The sequence below is a fragment of the Thamnophis elegans genome, chromosome 8 (assembly GCF_009769535.1).
Source record: "Thamnophis elegans isolate rThaEle1 chromosome 8, rThaEle1.pri, whole genome shotgun sequence".
Classification (NCBI taxonomy): domain Eukaryota; kingdom Metazoa; phylum Chordata; class Lepidosauria; order Squamata; family Colubridae; genus Thamnophis; species Thamnophis elegans.
In genome coordinates, this window is record NC_045548.1 from 6,025,364 (window position 1) to 6,046,454 (window position 21,091).

Here is a 21,091-nt window from a genome sequence, read left to right on the forward strand (position 1 = left end):
TCAACAGAAACCCAAGAGCAGAACACACAAACAAGGAAAATTCCTCTGTAGAAGTCCCACTGAAATGAAAGGGAGCAACCTAAGAACATATTTTAATTCTGGGGTTATTCACACTCACTGCAATGCAGCAGCCCCACAGGAAAACTTCACAGCAGACTGTGACCCTGAATATAGCAATAGCTATATCAGTGCCTCTGTGAAAGGTAAGGATGACTACTGCGTTTGTGGTGCAATCAGAACATTGCGTGTGTTGAAGTTGTTTTGACGCAAACCAAAGATGCCTTTTAAAAAACAAGTTTACATCCTATTCTTATGCAAGCCAGTGCTGTGTGTGAGGTAATTGAAGGTGGTTCTGACAAGTGTCGTTGGCATCTTCATATCCGGTCACATGGGCGGCAAGCCACTCCCATCCGGTCACATGGGCGGCAAGCCACTCCCACAAAGGAGGCCACACCCACAGAGTAGGTTCGAACAATTTTTGAAACCCACCACTGACATGCAGATACTATAAAATGCCACTTAGGAAATGTAATTTCAAGGTGTTTCCTTAAAAGTGCACCAAGACAAACAGAGTCTTCCAGATATAATTCAACTGTGGTCAGAACATCTTGAAAAGGCCCCACCTTGGCCTGACACCGTTTTCTCAGGGGAGAGATCTTCTGCCATTCGTTTTTGACTAAGGAACAAAATGCATTTTTGGGTTAAAAAAAGGAAATGAAGCTAACTTTTGTCAATGGACATCTGTAAATTTGCATTCTGAACCTGATGGATGCTGCACAGCACAAGTCCTCCAAGGCTTAACAGAAGGAGGGTAGGGGGCAGTGGGTGGGATTCAGCTGGGCATGGCACGGCTTGGTGAGCATGGCGGGGAAGGATACTGTAAAATCTCCATTCCCTCCCCACTCCAGGGGAAGGTTACTGCAAAATCCCCATTCCCTCCCGATCAGCTGGGACTCAGGAGGCAGAGAATAGATGGGGCGGGGCCAGCCAGAGGTGGCATTTGCCAGTTCTCCAAACTACTCAAAATTTCCACCACCGGTTCTCCAGAACTGGTCAGAACCTGCTGAATACCACCTCTAGTGTGGACAGCCCCTTCCCTTCATTAGACAAACACACTTTTGAATGTTCTGGGCCTTTGGCATGAATATTGAATATATACCTTGTTGTTGTTGTTGTTGTTGTTATTTTTTGAGGGGCAGGGCTTCTGAAAAGGAGGCGAAATCACACAAAGCAAATATTCATATGGCGCTATAGGAGGGATTATTTGCAAAGCCAAGAAGAGGAATTCATTCTGTTCTTAAGCCTGTTAGTTCAGCGTTGACCCAGCTGAATGAATTCACTCGGGAATAGCTTGCCAAGCATATTGCAATATCCAAGGTCTCCTAATTAATAGATTAATAGATCCAGCATGTTATAGTAACATCTAATGCCCAGAATATATTTCCGTTCAATCAATTCAATTCAGATTCTTTCCAAATTCTCAACACCTACCCACCCACCTAGAGCTGAGGTGGCGCAGTGGGTAGAGTGCAGTACTGCAGGCCACTTCAGCTGACTACTATCTGCAGTTCAGCGGTTCTAATCTCACCGGCTCAGGGTTGACTCAGCCTTCCATCCTTCTGAGGTGGGTGAAATGAGGACCCAGACTGTGGGGGTGATATGCTGACTCTGTAAACCGCTTAGAGAGGGCTGAAAGCCCTATGAAGCGGTATATAAGTCTAACTGCTATTGCTATTGCTATAGAGTCAATTTAGAAAATTCATTCTACATCTCAGCAAGTGAGAACAGTGAAAAGGACCCCACTGAATATTCAATCTGGCTAGGAAATTAAAAGGGTAACTGCATTCTCATCTTTAGGCTACCTCTTTTATTTAGCAGGTATCTAAAAGACAGTCACACAGAGATGGGACCGCCTTTTAAGATACTTAGAAACAGTTTTTAACCTATATACTACTTACAATCCTCATTTTTTCCTACACAGGAAACATTGCCTTGCAGAAAATTGCCCAATTCCTCCCATACGATCAAGATATGCATAGTGCAATGGACACCTAAGTTCCAACATGAATGGCCTGATATATGTCAAGCACGTTGCCAAGCATTTCAAGAACCTGTTTGGCCAGGCTGACTTCAGGGATCAAATATAAATATTTTGAGTTACGTGATTCTGCCGCCCTGCATAGGAGAAGCATGCTCAAGTGTTGCCAACATAAATTTCATACATGCTGTCTCTTGAGCTACACCGCTTGTTACTCGTCAACGGGACTGCATCCCTTGAATCTCTTAAGCCTGCAGTTCAATTTCAACAGAGCTAAAACAGAAGGAGGAGGACATTCCTTGAAACGCTTTGTGAAGCTAGAATTTGTCACAGGGTTGTTAGATGCAATCAGAGAACAAGTATTATTTTGCAGATTTTACCATCTCCCTTTACTAAGGGGAGCTGCAGCAAATCAGTTCAGCACCCTTTAAATGATTTAAAAAAAAAAAGAATTAAGGTAAAAGGTTCCCTTTGCATATATGTGCTAGTCGTTCCCGACTCTAGGGGGCGGAACTCATCTCCGTTTCAAAGCCGAAGAGCCAGATGTCTCCGGGATCATGTGGCCAGTATGACTAAACGCCGAAGCCACATTGAACACTGTTACCTTCCTACTAAAGTTGGTTTTCTACTTGCATTTTTTTTACGTGCTTTTGAACTGCTAGGTTGGCAGAAGCTAGGACAAGTAATGGGAACTCGCTCTGTTACGCGGTGTTAGGGATTCGAACTGCCCAACTTCCGACCTTTCTGATCGACAAAAAAAGAGAATTAAAAACTAGCAAATAAAGAAGTTTATAAGCATCTCAAATGAGGGAAAATTAACTGCCAAGGACGATTGGAGAGAAGAGTTAGACGGACTGCCTTAAGAGGATATTCCAGGACAGTGGTCCCCAGCTGCTGGTCCGCAAGAAAAATCTTTTTTGCATTTTTTATATTGCCCTTATTCAGGGATCCTCAAACTATGCCCCCCCCCCCCGGGCTGGATACGGCCCACCAAAGCAATTCCTCCTGCTCGCTGACAGGATGGGTCCTTCAGGCACTTCGCTTGGCTACCTGTTTAGTAGCTTCAGCCCTTCCCTCCCTCCCTGGGAGTCCAAACGCTTCAGTGAGCGGTGCACAAAACGTCAGATGGGCTCCTCAAAAGACAGAGTTTGCAGGGGGGCCGATCTAGCGCCTGGGCTGGCTACAAGACAAACATTCATTCTTGGCTGTATTTGAGATTCCTAGTTGCAGTAGACACTAAACCTAGGGTTGATCCCGGGTGCTTCTTTCCGCTTACAGGTGCCCAACTAAGTGCCTGAAGGACCCCATCCTGTCACTAATTCATATTAGCGGTCCCCGGGATTTTAAATTATGAATGTAGTGATCCCTGAAAGATTCTAGGGCTATTCTAGGCTTATGCAGCCAATCTGAAAAATGACTCTATCCCTGGCGTTCATCAGTCTAACCCTTGTCACAATCCAGCCAAAGAATAGAGTTTAGGATGCTTATTTTAAGGCAAAGGCAAATATATGTAGATGTAACACTTCTACTGAGAATTTGGTTCAAAATGCGGCTGCGCGGGTTATCATGGGGGGCACCTAGGTGCTCCCATGTTGCGCCCCTTTTAGGCGGCCTGCACTGGTTGCCGGTTGTCTTCCGGGTGTGATTCAAGGTACTAATTATGACCTTTAAAGCGCTCCATGGCTTAGGCCCAGGATACCTGTAGCCTCCCACCGTCCAGTGCGACCCCACAGAGTTGGCCTCCTCAGGGTGCGGTTGGCCAGACAGTGTCGGCTAGCGACCCCCAGGGGGAGAGCCTTCTCTGTGGGAGCGCCTTCCCTCTGGAATGAGCTGCCCCCTGGAGCTTCGTATAATCCCCGACCTCCGGTCCTTCCGACGCGCCCTACAAAGTTGGCTTTTCCAGCAAGCCAGCCTGGCCTGAACAAAACAAAATAAATTATTGATCATTGTTAATTTTAATTGATTTTTTTTAAAAAAAAATGTTATTGTTAATCTTAATTGGGTTTGTTTTTTGGATATTCTATCTAATTTTTTTTAACTTTTGTAACATGTGTGTTTTTTTTTTTTATGTTGTACGCCGCCCTGAGTCCTTGGAAGAAGGGGGGCATATCAATCCAATAAACCAAACCAAACCAAAATCATTTAGGGCTTTCTAAGGTCAGTACCAATGTGTTAAGTTGGAATAGCTGCAGCCCTGCACTTTGTATTCTGAATAACTACACAATACCCAAATGGGTGACCTTAGGCAGCTTTAGAAAAGGCTAGACAAATGTGTCAACAATAGCTATTAGTCTTGTGAAGCTGAACAGAATGTCCTTGCGAAGAGCACGATTATCAGGTAACTGGACAAACAGAAGATACTTCTGCCTTACTAAGCTGACCACCCCTGAAGGCATTGAGGGGGGGAGGTGTTTGAATTTGATAGAGTCTTAGTTTGATGCAAAAATGTCTGCTTATGCTTTCTTAGCAGATGTAAATATGTTTTATTTTCATTTTCATTTCATTTCGTACAGTCACATATATACTGTGCATAACCGGGGCATATAACATTGAACAATAAACACAGCCCTCCCTCTTGTCAACAATACCCCCCAAAATACAAACCCAATATACCACTTCGACCCACCATACACCCTTTCTTTCGCCCCCCTCCAACTTTCGTTCTTCCCTCCAACATTCCCCTCTACCCTACTTCCCCTCCCCCTCTATCACTCCTCTCTCCCAGTCCACTCCCTCCCTTCCTTCTCACCCTCCCTCCAATCCTCTCTCCCACCCTCTCTACCCCTCTTTCTTCTTTCCCTCTACTCCTCCCTTCGGTGTATTTCTACTATCTATCAATATATTCAGCTTGTCCTATTTTTACACTAGAATTAAAGAGCAACAGTATACAAGTGCAATCGTGTTACTTTAAAATCTAACACATACTATATTTCCCCCCCCTCCCCCCCTAAGACCCCAACTTTCTTAGCAGAAAGATGTCAGGTTCTGTACCTTGCGAAATAGTCCCCAGAAACTACGAGATGTACAAATGCAAGTCGCATTTGAAAACATGCTAGCAAAATATGGAAAAAGAAATACCGGTGTCTGTAGTTTTGCATATTTCTTCACCAAACCATGTTCCTCTACAGCAGTATTTTTTTTTCAAAGTTGGCAACTCTAAAATGTGTGGACTTCAACACCCATAATTCTCTCCTGTCAGGAGGCCTTAGATCTTCAACATTGAAAAACACCGCTCTAGAGCAGGGATTCCAAACATGGCAACTTTTAAGACTTGTGAACTTCAACTCCCACAATTCCCCAGCCAGAAGAAGTCTTAAAAGTTGCCAAGTTTGGAGACCCCCCCTGCTCTTGAGGAAGCAGATTAATGAGAAATTGAAGTTTTATGTATGTATGTATGTATGTATGTATGTATGTATGTATGTATGTATATGTATATGTATATGTATATGTATATGTATATGTATATGTATATGTATATGTATATGTATGTTTGTGTGTATATATATATTCACAGAATGCATATTAGATTAAACGAATCAGCAAATCAGAATGAGATTGTACCTGACAATAGCACTGTAGATTTATTTAGAAGAGGTTTGAAAATCTTGGCAACTTCCTCCCCCCTTCACCATTGGCTTGCCCCCAAAAGAAAACATGAATATGCTTAAACGTAAATTTATACAGATAGTCCTTGATTTACAGTCACAATTGAGCCCCAAACTTCTGCTGCTAAAGAAGACAATTAGTAAGTGAATTTTGGCCCATTTTACCACGTTACTTGCCATAGTGCTTCACTGCAGCTGTTAAGTGAGTAACATGGTTGTTAAGTGAATCTGGTTTCCCCATTGACTTTGCATGTCAAGTCACACAATGTGGTCACATGACCCGGACACTGACACATGCCAGTTGCCAAGCATATGGATTTTGAACTCGTGATTGTGGGTATAGCAATAGCAATAGCAGTTAGACTTATATACCGCTTCATAGGGCTTTCAGCCCTCTCTAAGCGGTTTACAGAGTCAGCATATTGCCCCCAACAACAATCCAGGTCCTCATTTTACCCACCTCGGAAGGATGGAAGGCTGAGTCAACCCTGAGCCGGTGAGATTTGAACAGCCGAACTGCAGAACTGCAGTCAGCTGAAGTAGCCTGCAGTGCTGCATTTAACCACTGCGCCACCTTGGCTCACCTCAGGTATACTGCAACAGTCATAAATGTGAAAAACAGTCATAAACCATTTTTTTTAAAGTGCCGCTGTAACTTCAAACAGTCATAAATGAATGGTTGTAAGTCAAGGACCACGTGTGTTAAAGGATGAAATGTCTGAATTCCCTTCATTAGTTTTCTTCTACCTATCAAACTTTAATGATATTAGGTAGAATTTTTATAGATAAAACTGATCAGTGCAACTAATACTCCAGTGTGGGAGTGTTTTTTCAAGAACTTCTGAGCCTTTGGCAAGGATTGTTATGTTCAGCAGTATTCATATCGTTCTATTTAATAAGCTCAGGCCGGGCCAGTATTTTGGGACAGAAATAAAGAAATAAATACACTGAGAAATGGCCTCCAATGTCTCCATTTGTAAGAGGAGGTGGTTTTGGTTCGGGAAGTTTGTGTGTTCAAGACTTAATTAAGTCCCAACTTCCCATAAGCTGTTACAACAAGAGGACATACTAAAGCAATTGATCATGCAATAGCAATAGCAGTTAGACTTATATACCGCTTCATAGGGCTTGCAGCCCCCTCTGAGCGGTTTACAGAGTAAACATATTGCCCCCAACAACAATCCGGGTCCTCATTTTACCCACCTCGGAAGGATGGAAGGCTGAGTCAACCTTGAGCCGGTGAGATTAGCAATAGCAATAGCAGTTAGACTTATATACCGCTTCATAGGGCTTTCAGCCCTCTCTAAGCGGTTTACAGAGTCAGCATATTGCCCCCAACAACAATCCGGGTCCTCATTTCACCCACCTCGGAAGGATGGAAGGCTGAGTCAACCTTGAGCCGGTGAGATTTGAACTGCCGAACTGCAGCTAACAGTCAGCTGAAGTGGCCTGCAGTACTGCACTCTAACCACTGCGCCACCTCGGCTCTTTTGCATTGGAAGGAACTGTTGTCAGATTATCATACATGCTAAAAAGAGAGACACACTGGATTATCGCCCTGGAAGGGAATAGAACATGCTGTAAACAATCTTCCAAACATACATATTGATCACCGTTTTTTTTGCACACTGTTCATCTCATTCCTGGTTCTCACCTGTGCATGTTTCCATTGGTGGTGAAGGATTGATCGCATACTGAGCATTTATAAGGCCTCTCCCCAGAATGTACTAGCATGTGGCGGTCCAGGGAGCTTGCAGAGCTCAAAGACTTTGCACAGATGCTGCAGGAATGGTCTGTTCCTCCCGTGTCAGTGTTATGCTAAGGGAAGCAACAGATTTTTCTTTTGAGTTCTTCTTGTTCAGGACATACTAGTCAAATTGCAACCATCATCGTTCTAAGAAGGTTCAATGCAACAGACTCAAATTAGCATGATGCAATCATCCCAGTTTATCACTCAGCCTAAAAATAAAATACATCGCAGAAAGCAGGGAAGGGGGGGGGAAGCAAAAATTGGGGGAAATATATGCACTTTTTTTTTTACATCTTGAATCGTTCACCATATAAAGCATCGATAAAACAATGGCACGACAAAACCGCGGTCCACTAAAGCGCGCCCGATTAAAGCGCGTACGTGACGTCATCAGCAGCGCGACAAAAAAAATTAAAAATAAGTTAAATTAAAATTAAAATAAAATTAAAGCAAGCCGATTCACATAAAGGTAAGGGTTAGGGTTAGGGTTAGGTTAAGGGTTAGGGTTAGGTTTAGGGTTACGTTAAGCGTTAGGGTTAGGGTTAGGGTTAGGTTAAGGGTTAGCGTTAGGTTTAGCGTTAGGTTAAGGGTTAGGTTTAGGGTTAGGTTAAGGGTTAGGCTTAGGTTTAGGTTTAGGTTTAGGGTTAGGTTTGGGGGGGTTAGGTTTAGATTTATGCGTTAATTTTAAGTTTACTGCTCACAGCGTGCTGTTTTCGTCGCGCTGTGATGACGTCACATACGCGCTTTCGTCGAGCGCGCTTTAGTCTACCGCGGTTTTGTGGTGGAACCGATAAAACAGCTTTTCTTCCCCTCTGGAATGTTGCGCAAAGACAACTAATTCCCGTTCTAAACCTTGAAATGTTCAGAAAATTTGCTGAGATGATGACCAGAAGGAAATAGAATGAGCTGTATCACATGCTTATGCGGAATGCCTCTAACAGCCTTGAAAAATGAGGTTTATGGGCCAATTCAAACTCTCTGGGTTCGTTCCCATTAAGATCTTGAGAGTACATCAGAGATATAACTGGTCTTAAATGCACTGTTTTTGGGGGCAGGTTTCCCTGGTATGACCATCACAAATTGTAGATGGTCCCTACTCATCCCCTACGAATTGCCAAAGAAAAAGACCTCTATTTCTAGTTTAGTTTTATTAAACTTGTATGCCGCCCTATTCCCAAAGGGACTCACAGTTTACATCAGATCCATATAAAAACACTAATTCAATTTTTTTTAAAAAAAATCCTGTACATACATGTGTGTGTACATGCATACATTTGTCCCAGTTGGGCCAGCAAAATGAAAAGGTCATTTCCTACAGCTATCTAAAGGTAAAGCTTAAAACACAGAATTGATTTTCCCATTTAAACTTCCTTCCTTACTGCAATACAATGCCTTTTAGGGGAATCTGTTTATTTGACCTCTATTTTGCTATTCGATCATAGGTACTCCTGAAAAGTACCATTCTTATCCTTCATGCTATTAGGATAAATGAATATTCACTCATCTTCTTTGTTAATGGAGTTATGGAAAGATTATTAACCTTAGCTACCATGTCCCATCCCAATTTTTCTTGGCTTTCTTCTAGCTCATTTTTTGTTTCCGATCCATATAGTTATAACTAAATCACCTGGAGACCTAAATCTGTGTCTTTTGATTCCCTTCTTTTCATATTCCTTCCCAAAAAAAAATATGCAGAAAAATAGCACGTGCACTTATGCAAAGCGTAGTATTGTCTGATCTAAAGCTGGGGGAAATGCTGAGTATTCCGGAGTGAGCAAGGAGACCTTATTTACAAAAATTGGATTCCTTGACCAACAACTTCCCAAGTTTCAGTTTTGCAAAAACAAGGGAGGCAAAAAAAGCGAAACTAAAACTTGGTGGTGACTATCTCATTTCATTTCATTTATTAAATTTATAGGCCGCCCAATCCCGAAGGACTCCGGGCGGCTATCTGCTGGGAGCTTTGGCAATCGAAGTAGTCCTTGACTTACGACCACGAACTTTGCTCGTCATAAGGTCGCAAAATGTGGATGACATGATCATGGGACATTGCAATTAATACGAACCAGGTGCCAAATGTCTGGAATGTGATCACATGACCATGGGGGTGCTGCAAAGGTCATTAACTGTGGGAAAACAGCCCTAAGTCACTTTTTTCCTGTGCCGTTGTAACTTTGAATCGTCGCTAAATGAACTATGGTAAGTCGAGGATTGCCTGAATAGCATCCAATGCGCAAGGAATTAGGATGCTTTGGAATGAAGCAAGCAGCTATGGTTGCTGTGACATGGCATTCCTCTAAATCTTGGGAAGATTTGAAATAGAGCCATGCGCACATATTCCTGAATACCAAAGATGTAAATTTCAGCCCAGCCCTAATTGAAACTAAAGCAATTTTATTTTATTTTTTGAAATTTCTGATCTGGCATCAATAGGAAAAGGAAGCGGAGTGGGAAGAACGAAACAATAGCAACAATCGGACCAAGACTGTGAAACATTATTTATCTTTTAAAATAAAAATGCTTCACAGCTGGAAGAGGGAACGGCTTCGGGATATACACTGGCAGCCAACATAATTTTGGGTTTTGCCAAGGAGAAACCAGTCTATATTACTATAAATTTATCGATAAGACCTCCAGCTTAAAAATACGATGTTGCGAAACGTCCAGCTTACCTGACGGATATGCATAGTCAACTGATGTTGGGTATTGCAGATCTTATCACACAGAGGGCAGATGTAGGAAGACTTCTCATCTTTTGTTTCCTATTTTTTTTTTCAAAAAAAAAAACACGTTTTCATAATGTGATTTAAAAGCCAAGTTTATCATTGTAAACATTTTACAAAGAAAAATGTTACAGCGAGGTTAACAATGATACGCCCTCATATTCAGAATAGTGAATTCTTGCAGACTTAACATGGGGGAAAATGTTATTAAAAAGGCTTCTTTTTTTTTTTAAGAAAAAAATCTACAATCAAAGAAAAATAGCAATAGCAATAGCAATAGTTAGACTTATATACCGCTTCATAGGTCTTTCAGCCCTCTCTAAGCGGTTTACAGAGTCAGCATATTGCCCCCAACAATCCGGGTCCTCATTTTACCCACCTCGGAAGGATGGAAGGCTGAGTCAACCTTGAGCCTAGTGGGATTTGAACAGCCGAACTGCTGAACTGCAGTCAGCTGAAGTAGCCTGCAGTGCTGCATTTAACCACTGCGCCACCTCGGCTCTAAATGATGCCCCTTTCAACCGAGGGTGTGGAGAAGAGCCCCCATCATAACATCTAAAATTATGGAAGGGATTTGACCAACCAGATTATAAAAAGCTATGGAGGAGGAACACAAGACCAGCACATTATAATCAGCTCTCCTGTAGAAACACTTCCTGGAAATTTCTCTGCCTTCAGTAGTTAGAAACAACTTGTGATGGTGAACCTCTGACATAAAGAGCCCTCTCTGCAGGCATGCCCCAGCCCAGCTTCACTGTGCATGCGCGCGGGTCTCCTCCCACTGGCCAGCGGGGTCTCTTCCATGCATGCACATGTGTGGTGGGTGCTCACATTGCATTTTGGGGGTTCACACGTGTGTGTAGGGGGAAGCCCTCACTCACACTCCGTTTCGGGCCTGGAACGCCTCCTGCATCAACCTGGAAGGCAAAAATGGACGAGGGGACGCAGGGCGTATGTGCAGGGGGGGGACACTCGCGCATGCACAGAGGGCACGCGCATTGCATTTTGGGGTTGCGCGCGGGCACTTTGTCCATTCAGCACGGAAAAGGTTATCCCTCACTGAGATCCATCTGGATTCATCTCTTCCTGCCCACACGGTCTTTGCCAACTGCTATTCTGGTCATACAAATTTATAGTTCCTTTGTGGTAAAATAATATTTATTGTATTTTTTCTTGTTTATCTTGCTTGTAAGTCATTTTAGAAGATTTTTTTTAACCTTAAAAGAGACTATAGATAAAGGTAATAGCCATAAATAAAGGGGTTCCACCACAAAACCGTGTTCGACTAAAGCGCGCTCGACGAAACCGCGTAGCTGACTTCATCACATGGTGACAACAGCGCGGAGACAGAAGCACGCTGTAAACGCTAAACCTAAAATTAACCCCTAAACCTAAACCTAACCCCCCCTAAACCTAACCTTAAACCTAACCCTAAACCTAACCCTTAACCTAACCCTAAACCTAACCGTTAACCTAACCCTAACCCTAACCCTAACCCTGAACCTAACCCTAAACCTAATCCTAAAGCTAACCCTAAACCTAACCCTTACCTTAACTTGAATCGGCTTGCTTTCAAAGCGCTATTTAAAGCGCACTTCTTCGCGCTCGCTGTTGTTGCCCTGTTGATGACGTCAGCGACGCGGTTTAATCGGGCGCGCTTTAGTCGAGCACGGTTTTGTCGTGCCACGAAATAAAGGCCCATAGTTTAAAATATTAAAGTTTTGATAGCCTTAGTTTTCACGTGGTTCTCTAATCCAGGGTCACAGGTCCCGGGGAAGCAACTGTACCTGCTAACATCTCTCTTGCTGATTGCTAGCCTCCTTACCTCATCTGTTACTTCATATTTTCAATATATCTATTTTTAAATTAAACAAGTGAAATATGACATATTGCTAAGCAAAGGACTGGCCTCTGGTATCACCTTTACTCGCAGGAATGTCCTTGGGCCCAGAAACTTTCTTCAAAAATAAAAATGATGGACAGCTGCACTTCTGTGGCTTTGCTTGGAAATTTGCCTAGCTTCCCAGAAAATGAAACATCCGTCGCGGCAGGAGGAAGGGGTCAGAGGAGGCGAGAGGTAGGTTATATCCTTCATGCTCCTCATTCCCTATAGCTCTTTGCTATACACAAAATGCAACGCCCAGCTAGAAAAAAATGGAAACTCTTGGCATGTTTTTTTTAAACTTACATGAGCTGGAAATTATCGCATCTTGTTATTACAAATGTACAACCTAAACAGTAGTGGGTTTCAAATTTTTTTAGAACCACTTCTGTAGGTGTGGCCTGCTTTGTGGGAGTGGCTTGCCAGCCATGTGACCGGGTGGGAGTGGCCTGCCAGCCGTGACTGGGTGGGCGTGGCCAACTTGTAAAATGTGGTGAAATGTGGTGTCACTTAACAACGCTCTTGCTTAGCAACCAAAAGGTTGGCTCAGAAACTCTGGCATTGAAATGTGCAAGTCTTAAAGCTGTCAAGTTACAAGACCCTTGCACCCCTAACCCTTTAGAAAAAAAAATCCAGGGGTGTTCAACGTTGACAGCTTTAAGACTTGTGGACTTCAACTCCCAGAATTCCTCCTCTCGCTCTTCATCTGGGTGCATCTCTTTCTTCCGCCATGCTAAATATTGTCACAGCAGAACAAACATATGGGGAGGAAATATGTTTGAGCAGGCTTTCCCGTGAAATATAGCTCCCTTGCTGAGCGAAGCCTATCTATCTCTCTGTGCAATGCCATTTAACTGTTTGAAAACCTTGTTTTCTAACATCTGCCCTTTTCGAACAAGCAAATTACCGAAGAGCGATTATTAGTCGCCTTGGAAGCGAAGAACAAGATGCACAAGGGCAATTGTTTGATCAGAAATTATTAGGGCAAAACTTCAGATTTTAGGCCAAGTCTGTGCTTCCTTTGCTTTCAACCCACCCACCCTGTTGTTTCAGCTGGTGGACATAAACCAAACAGGGTCAATACCCTGAAACAGGCTAGCTTAAAGAAAGAAACTGTTTGGACTCGGTTTACAATGTAATCGTTTTAATATTGTGTGAACTTGTGTATTTGGGTTCTTTTTTTAAAGTTTGGCTGAAGAATTTGGACTGTGGCAACACTGCTTGTCTAGACTGGAGTATTTCTGATGGGGGAGAATTCTTGATCTCTCACATCATGAAGCCAACTGTAAAGAGGGGAATAGGCATATTATGATTTTAAAGGGCATGTTCTCGTTCTCTGAATTGGATTAAGATCCTTCATCCTAACATGGATCTCTCTTACTAATCGGCGTCCCTGAAGATTTTATTCCACTAGTCATTGCCGATTTATAGGGTTCCGTGCTCATGTCCATTTTAAAGACCACTGAGCCAGCGCTGTCCGAAATCGTGGAGCGCTGTTACTTTCCCCACCAAAGTAGTACCTATTTATCTATTCGCATTCACATGTTTGTGGGTTGCTAGGTTAAGCAGGAGGTGGGCCCCTGAAAAAAAGATCTCATCCCATTATGAGGCACTCAGGGGGTCTCGAACCTAGGCTGCCGGCTTTCTAGCTGACAAACTCAGCATCTTAACCACTGAACTTCCGTGCTGCCCTCTCTTACTAATGAAGGAATTAAAATTGTACTTCCCCAGTTACAAAGTGATTTAAAAGCATTTTCAACCTGTCACGCCCAGCATGTAACTTCAAATCAAATGTTTCCTCTCGTAATAGCAATAGCAGTTAGACTTATATACCGCTTCATAGGGCTTTCAGCCCTCTCTAAGCGGTTTACAGAGTCAGCATTATTGCCCCCAACAATCTGGGTCCTCATTTCACCCACCTCGGAAGGATGGAAGGCTGAGTCAACCTTGAGCCGGTGAGATTAGAACCGCTGAACTGCAGATAACAGTCAGCTGAAGTGGCCTGCAGTACAGCACCCTAACCACTGCGCCACCTCGGCTTGGTAAGATTTAACCAAAAAAAAAAAAAAGCACATTAACCCACGAAATAACCTAGTATTATGCAAACTTTATTCAAGATAATTCATCTGGTCCAGGATTTTATCTCCATTGGCAACCGAAGTATTACAAGTAAGTCACAACGCATCAGCTTTCCAGCGTAGTTACCGTCTATTGCCTGTGAATATGGAGATTTTATTTCTTTCCCCTGGAGGACTGTCTCCTCCCAATAAAATTCAGCAATACAGTTCAATAGCACAAGATTTTGCTATTGAACTGTATTCCCCGCACCGTCTTCTCTCCTTGTGTCCGACCCTCAGAATGCTATGTTCAAACTTCTACACAATCTTTAAAATGTTGCGCTGTCTCAATACAGCAGGAATTGCCGGATAGTTTACACCTGCCTATCTACAGCAGCTTTGTGGGTCAGGATCACTAGCAAATAAAATAACGACTGAGGCTCATCTGCTTATATTATCATTCTAGGTACTCCAGTCCAAACAGCAAAACCTACTTAAATGTCCATTTCTATTTTGATTGATAGGAAAGTTCCCCCATAGCCCGTCCTCATTATTTATTTATTTATTTATCACAGTGCAAGTATTTATGTTAATCCTGTCGCATTTACTGCCTTGATCCAATGCCCGGTGACAAGGTTGGTGTCATTAAAGGGCCAGTGGCTCTAAGTAAAAGTTCACACAAACACATCCACTTTCTTCCTGCTTTTCCAACAAACTGCTACACAAAAGGGAAGGAAATATACTCCAGCCCAATGGGTCTATCCCCCATACCTCAAATCTTGGCAGACTGGGTAAAAATTAGGGTACTGTTGTGCCCATTGGCTGCCAGCAGAACTAGCAGCAGACTCAGACATGGGGGAGGGGGGGAGTCTGGGACAGCTTTGGAGCCTTTGGAAGGCTCTGATGAGGAAGCATTGGTAGATGCAGAGCCAGGGCCACTGTCCGCCACCAGGTGGAGGGGCAGCTGTCTTCAGGGTCTGAGCTGAGGGGGGGGGCAGATGTGGCCCTTCCCAGATGCGCATATGCATAGAGAGGAAAGGAGAGGAGGGGAGAGGGAGGGGATAGGAGAGGAGGGGAGAGGAGGGAAGGGAAGGGGAGAGGAGGGGAGAGGAGGGGATAGGAGAGGAGGGGAGGGGAGGGGAGGGAAGGGGAGGGGAGAGGAGGGGAGAGGAGAGGAGGGGAGGGGAGAGGAGGGAAGGGGAGAGGAGAAGAGGGGAGGAGAGAGGAGAGAAGGGGCGGAGGGAAGGGGAGGGGAGGGAAGGGGAGGGGAGAGGAGGGGAGGAGAGGAGTGGAGAAGAGAGGAGGGGAGAGGAGAGGAAGGAAGGGGAGGAGGAGAGGGGAGGGGAGAGGATGGGAGGGGAGGAGGGGAGGAGGGAAGGGGAGGGGAGAGGAAGGGATAGGAGAGGAGGGGAGGGAAGGGGAGGGAGAGGAGGGGAGGGGAGAGAAGGGGAGGGAGGAGAGGGGAGGGAAGGGGAGAGGAGAAGAGGGGAGGGGAGAGGAGGGAAGGGGCAGAGGGAAGGGGAGGGGAGAGGAGGGGAGGAGAGGAGAGGAGAGGAGGGGAGAAGAGGGGAGGGGAGAGGAGAGGAGAGGAAGGAAGGGGAGGAGGAGAGGGGAGGGGAGAGGATGGGAGGGGAACTCGTCAAAACCGGGTAAGAAATGCGGGCGGGTGGATCCTTTGGCGTTCCCGGAAGTTACTTACTTCCGGGTTCGCCGACCAACCGGTTCGCAGGGACTGCCGCGAACCGCCTGAAACCCACCCCTGTTCCATACTGAAATGATTGTCATCCATCCAATTAAGAAGATTTAATGCTCAAGCTTATACACAAGAATCTAGTCAACTAAGGTCAGCACTAAATTAGATAAGAGTTAAAGATAAGAGTTAACATAATTCAAATGGGGAATGGACTTGGGAAACTTGTGGCAACGTAACAACTCTATGCTGATTCCTCTCTTGATTCTTTCTCCACACTCTGCCTCTTTTTCTCTTAGATCTGCGAGATTTGTGCTAACTAAGGCAAACCAAATAAGCAACTGATAACTTCAACATTTTAACACTGCTTTGAAGTTCGCTGCAGAAAGTAGCCTGATGCTGCAGGATCTAAAACATCTTGTGATCCTATGCTGGTTACGCCCCAGCTTTAGGAAACTGGCAAATATGTGCCTTGCCAAGTCACATTGATTTCTCAATAAATGTTCTTTATGCTTCAAAGACTCTTTAAAAATTGCAGTATTTTTTTTCCCCTAAGCAGGCCAATTTACTCCTAAATTGTTTCTTGTTCTCATAGAAGAAGGTGCCAAGACATCTGAAACCCTTACAAAAATTGGAGATAAGAAAGGATGGTTCGATTTCTGTACTTCGCTTATTACCAAGCCTGGCTCATTAGAAACCGGTTCTACCCAATAGGTGCAAACTGGTAGGAACCCACCTCTGCGCTTAACACCTAAACACATCATTCAAAGTTTCACCCTCTACAATTTCTTCCAACCTTATGATTATATGATCCTTTACAATAAAAAGTAGCCCAATGAAAGCTGAAATAGATAAAAGAAACCCTACAAACTTTTTTTTTTGATAATAACCCGCCAAAAAAGCAAGAAGATGATCAAATCACTTGCCTATAACAGATCTGGGAAACAGAAACCACACGGCTTCCCCTTCCAGCCCTGGAAAGTGAACAATTGAGGAAGCAGCAAGGGGAATGGAGCAAGAAAACACCAGAGGAGGAATGAGAACATGTATAAAAAGCATGTGTGGCTTGACTGCAATTTTCCAACCTAGTACGCTAATCATTTGCAACCAATCATGATTAGTGGAGTTCATTTTGATTTCCAATTTGCTCAAAAGCTCATTCACAAATGCTTAGGCTCAAGAGCTGCTCCATAATAAATGAGAAGGCATATACAGACTGGCTTTTGAATATACAATATATACATTTCGGTTCGCCGACAAAAAACGTGCTCGACAAAAGTGCGCCGACCAAACCGCGGTGACAAAAACCGCGAGTTCGAAATCGCGCCGATGAATGAGCGCAGAAGCGCGCCAACAACAGCACGCCAACAAAAGCGCGCCTTCAACGAACAAGTAATAACAACCGAATAACCCTAAACCTAAACCTAACCCTAAACAGAACCCTGAACCTAACCCTTACCTTGACTGAAATCGCGCTTTTATGGGCGCGGTTTTGTCGGCGCGTTCTTTTGGGCGCGTGTATGATGTCGAGGTTTTTGTCGCAGCAGTTTCGTCAGTGCGCTTTTGTTGTTTTGTTTCGTACGCGCATTTGTTGGGTCACGATGCATTTCTCATTAGTTGGGAAGATTGATAGAATTTAGCTAACCAGGAGGAGGCAGGGTGGGGAAGGGGAATTCAAGTGAAATTGTGCTCTTCTGAAAAATAAAAATAAATTATTATTCCTTACCTGGTTTCTCCTGCCAATCCGACTAGGAGTAAGAGGTTTTGGTGGGGACTTGACATTTGGGGATGCCATACTGCCATTCTCAGCAATCTTTCCCAAGCTCATAACTGCTGCCATAGCTGTGTCAAGAAAGGGCAAATCCGCACCCCTCAAAAGAGTTGAGAATCTTGGTGCTGCTGTACAACCGCTTAAGATTTGGAGTTTGTTCTCTGCAATTATAAAGACAGACAGACACATAAACCTATAGTGTCTTACCAAACCATATAATTCAAAACTATGATAGCCTATATGCACTGCATGATACATCCTTTAAGAATAAAGAGACAAAACTAACGAGGAGAAAGGGAAGGCAAGTATATTATTATTGTTGTTGTTGTTGTTGTTGTTAAATTGTAAATTGTTTTATCCAGGGGTGGGTTTCTTGCCCCGTTCCAACCAGTTTGGTTGGAATGAGGCCGCCGGCGTCCTCGCGCACGCGTGCGGAGTCCTCGCGCACACGCACAGCGCGTGCATGCGTACTAGCATCTGTGCGATGCTCCAGCTGCTCCTGGAGGATCGCGCAGGTGCTGTATGCGTCCTGCGCATGCGTGGAAGCGCAGAATTCGTCAAAACCGGGTAAGGAGCGCGCGGGTGCAGGGGGGGGGGCCTTCGCCGTTCCCAGAAGTTACTTACTTCCGGGTTCGGCGACCAACCGGTTCGCAGGGACCGCCGCAAACCAGTTGAAACCCACCCCTGGTTTTATCCCATCTTTCCCTTAGGTGTAATATATGTACACGTCTTGCATTCTTGCTGATTTTTTTTTCCTCCATATCAATCAGCCTATAAATTTTAAAACCATTTCAACAGCCACAAGTCAAGTACTGTATTGTGCTTCTTTAGGCTACGACATATGATCACTGGCTCAAAATCAAAATCCTCGACTTACTATCACAATTGGGACTAGAACTTTTGCTGCTAAGCAATGCGATCATTGAGTCCTGACATGAGCTGTGGTGGCGCAGTGGTTAGAATGCAGAATTGCAGGCTAATTCTACTGACTGTCAGGAGTTCGATTCTGACCAACATTGATTCAACCTTCCATCCTTTCTTGAGGTGGGTAAAATGAGGAACTAAGATTGTTGGGGGCAATATGCCGACTCTACAGACTGCCTAGAGAGGGCTATAAAGCATTATGAAGCGGTATATATATATGTCTAAGTGCTATTGCTACATGATCACATCTGATTTTGCCTTTTTTCCCCATGGTTCTTAAGAGAATCGTGTGGTCGCTAAGCAAATCCCAGAATCATTAAGCAAATCTAGTTTTCCCTCTAGGTTTTACTTGTTGAAAGCCCCATGACACTCCAAACGTCATAAATTCATACCAGTTGCCATGTACCCTAATTGTGATCATGTGATGAACTTTTTTCATCACTGTTTTAATTTTGAATGGTTACTAAACTGTTAAATTGAGGATTAGCTGTAGTCCTCGGCGCATAATAGAAGAAAAATTTGTCTTTAGGTTCAAGACATATAAACGGCATTAAAATAACACTACTTATAGATGAACATTGATTATCATATCAGTCTATCTCAGTAAGGTCACACTGATGACACACTAAACCACAACATGACCCAGTTTGGCTTTGAAAAATCCATGAGCCCAGAACTGGTTTGTAAATGGTGGTTTATCATCTACCTGGAAAGGATGATTTGCATCTCTCTAATTTGGTCACTGAGCTAAGATCTTCATGTATAGTGCTCTAAATAACTGTTGTGTTCTATGATTAATTCTTTACGTTTTATTTTTTATTTCTTTTATGACATTTACTATTGCTAATTTTATTAGCATAAAGATTAAGCCTGACTCAAATACATACCTTCCCCTCCAGCTTTCTATACCATTTGAAGGCAGATTTTAGCATGTATATATTGGACAGTAATGTTTTGGTTATGCTATTTTACCCTATTTTTATACCGTTAAAATGACTTCACCTTCATTGTTGTTAAGAAAGGCAAGTTAGAATATTTTTATTGCCATAAGGAGAATGAAAAAAGAACAAAAAACAAAATGTCTCCAACTTGGGTTCCTTTATGATATAACATTTTGAAAGTAGATAATTTAAAAAATAAAGGCTTCATACAATTTTTCTATCTTTAAAGAGGGCAGAGGGCATGTAATGGAAGCATCCAAAACCTATCCCAACATTTTCAAAGAAAATAACAATAATAATCTGGGAAGTATAATTATTCTGCACAATTAAAGCAGCAGCTATTAAAGTTATCATATCAAGTCTGATCAAGCCATCTTGATTCATCATTATCCCATTTATTTTCAGCATATTGCAATTCAAACAAATTCAGATATGCAACTGCATTGACGTCTCAAACTGACTTTTCCACATCATAGAACCGTAATGGCGAAATTATGGCATGTGCACCAGAGGTGGCACGGAGAAGCCTCTCTGTGGGCATGAGTGCCGTCGCCAGCTGCTCTTCTGGTTTCCGGCATGAACATGCATACTGGCCCACTGGGTATTCGCAGGCGCTAGAGCATCAGAAAACGGCCCCAAAATATCCATTTTCCAGGCCGTTTTAAGGCTATTTGTCAGGCTGTTTGACATTACTCACATCGATGGGCGCTTTGCCTTAGCTGTTACAATGGTAATAAGGGTTAACCAGAGAGGCAGTTTCTGTAAGCAGGGCAATAAAGATTAGGCTAGAAACAACACCAGAATATTTCCTTCCTGCCTTCCTTACAGGATTTGCCCTGTAAAGTGGAAAGAAACAAAAGGAGATTTTCTTCCAACAATCGGTTGAACTGAACTGCTTAGAAAGTTACCAACCGGTTCTCCCGAATAGGTGCGAACCGGCTGAATCCCACCACTGAACCCCATCGAAGTCTCATGATACTCTAAGATTCTGCAGAATTCTGCTTAAAGAATCCTGATGCAGACAAGACAGAATAACATAAAAGGAAGACCATGATGGGAAAAACCTAGTAGGAGAAGAATGACTCAGAACATTTTTCCCCCATTTCTTACCACAAATAACTGCAGTGGACAGAAAAGGATTTACCTCAAGGACAGAAAGACGGCTAGACAGACATGCTGCCTACTATACCGAGAAAGGATCAAGCATTATAGGCCAGGAGCCCATCGTGTCTGGTGAATCTTCTCAATTTCAATGTTATCAAGGAAAAAAGGAAGCCAAATTTACAATCTGCAATTACAGTCATGCTACATGTGCGATCCCATGGGGTAGTTGGCGTAAAAGTATACATTTTTTTTTTTTAAAAAAGCACAGAAGCATTGGAAATTGGACTGTGAATACTCCTTACAACAGCTGCTTAGATATTTTCATAAGAACAAATAAAGCTTTTTGCAAAACTACGGTTTAGTTTGCTTTCAAGAAAATAAAAAACCTTTTTAAACCGGAAAAAAAAAAAAGAATTAAAAAACAAAGGGGAGACAGAATATTATGACATATGGAATGGATTTTATCAATGGCTGGAAACAGGAGGTGGGAGTCGGGAAATGAAAAAATTAGGCTAATTAGACCTGAAATGAGAGATTATATATGTATTAGAATGAATAAGGATCAAAAATAACTGTATAAGACTAGCACTGTGAAAATAATGTACG

At 43.2% G+C, this 21,091-nt stretch overlaps 1 protein-coding gene across 5 annotated transcripts in view; it reads right to left on the bottom strand.

Moving 5' to 3' along the window:
* The window catches only part of RREB1 (ras responsive element binding protein 1), a 193,389-nt gene that overhangs the window by 57,586 nt on the left and 114,712 nt on the right, over positions 1–21,091 (bottom strand). For all 5 annotated transcript variants that reach the window (XM_032222644.1, XM_032222645.1, XM_032222642.1 and 2 more), the window contains 3 exons: positions 17,472–17,677; positions 10,066–10,155; positions 7,298–7,461 (listed from right to left, as the gene is read on the bottom strand). In XM_032222644.1, the coding sequence (XP_032078535.1) occupies positions 7,298–7,461; positions 10,066–10,155; positions 17,472–17,585 (368 nt within the window). In that variant the 5' untranslated portion in view covers positions 17,586–17,677. The remainder of the gene's footprint in view (positions 1–7,297; positions 7,462–10,065; positions 10,156–17,471; positions 17,678–21,091) is intronic.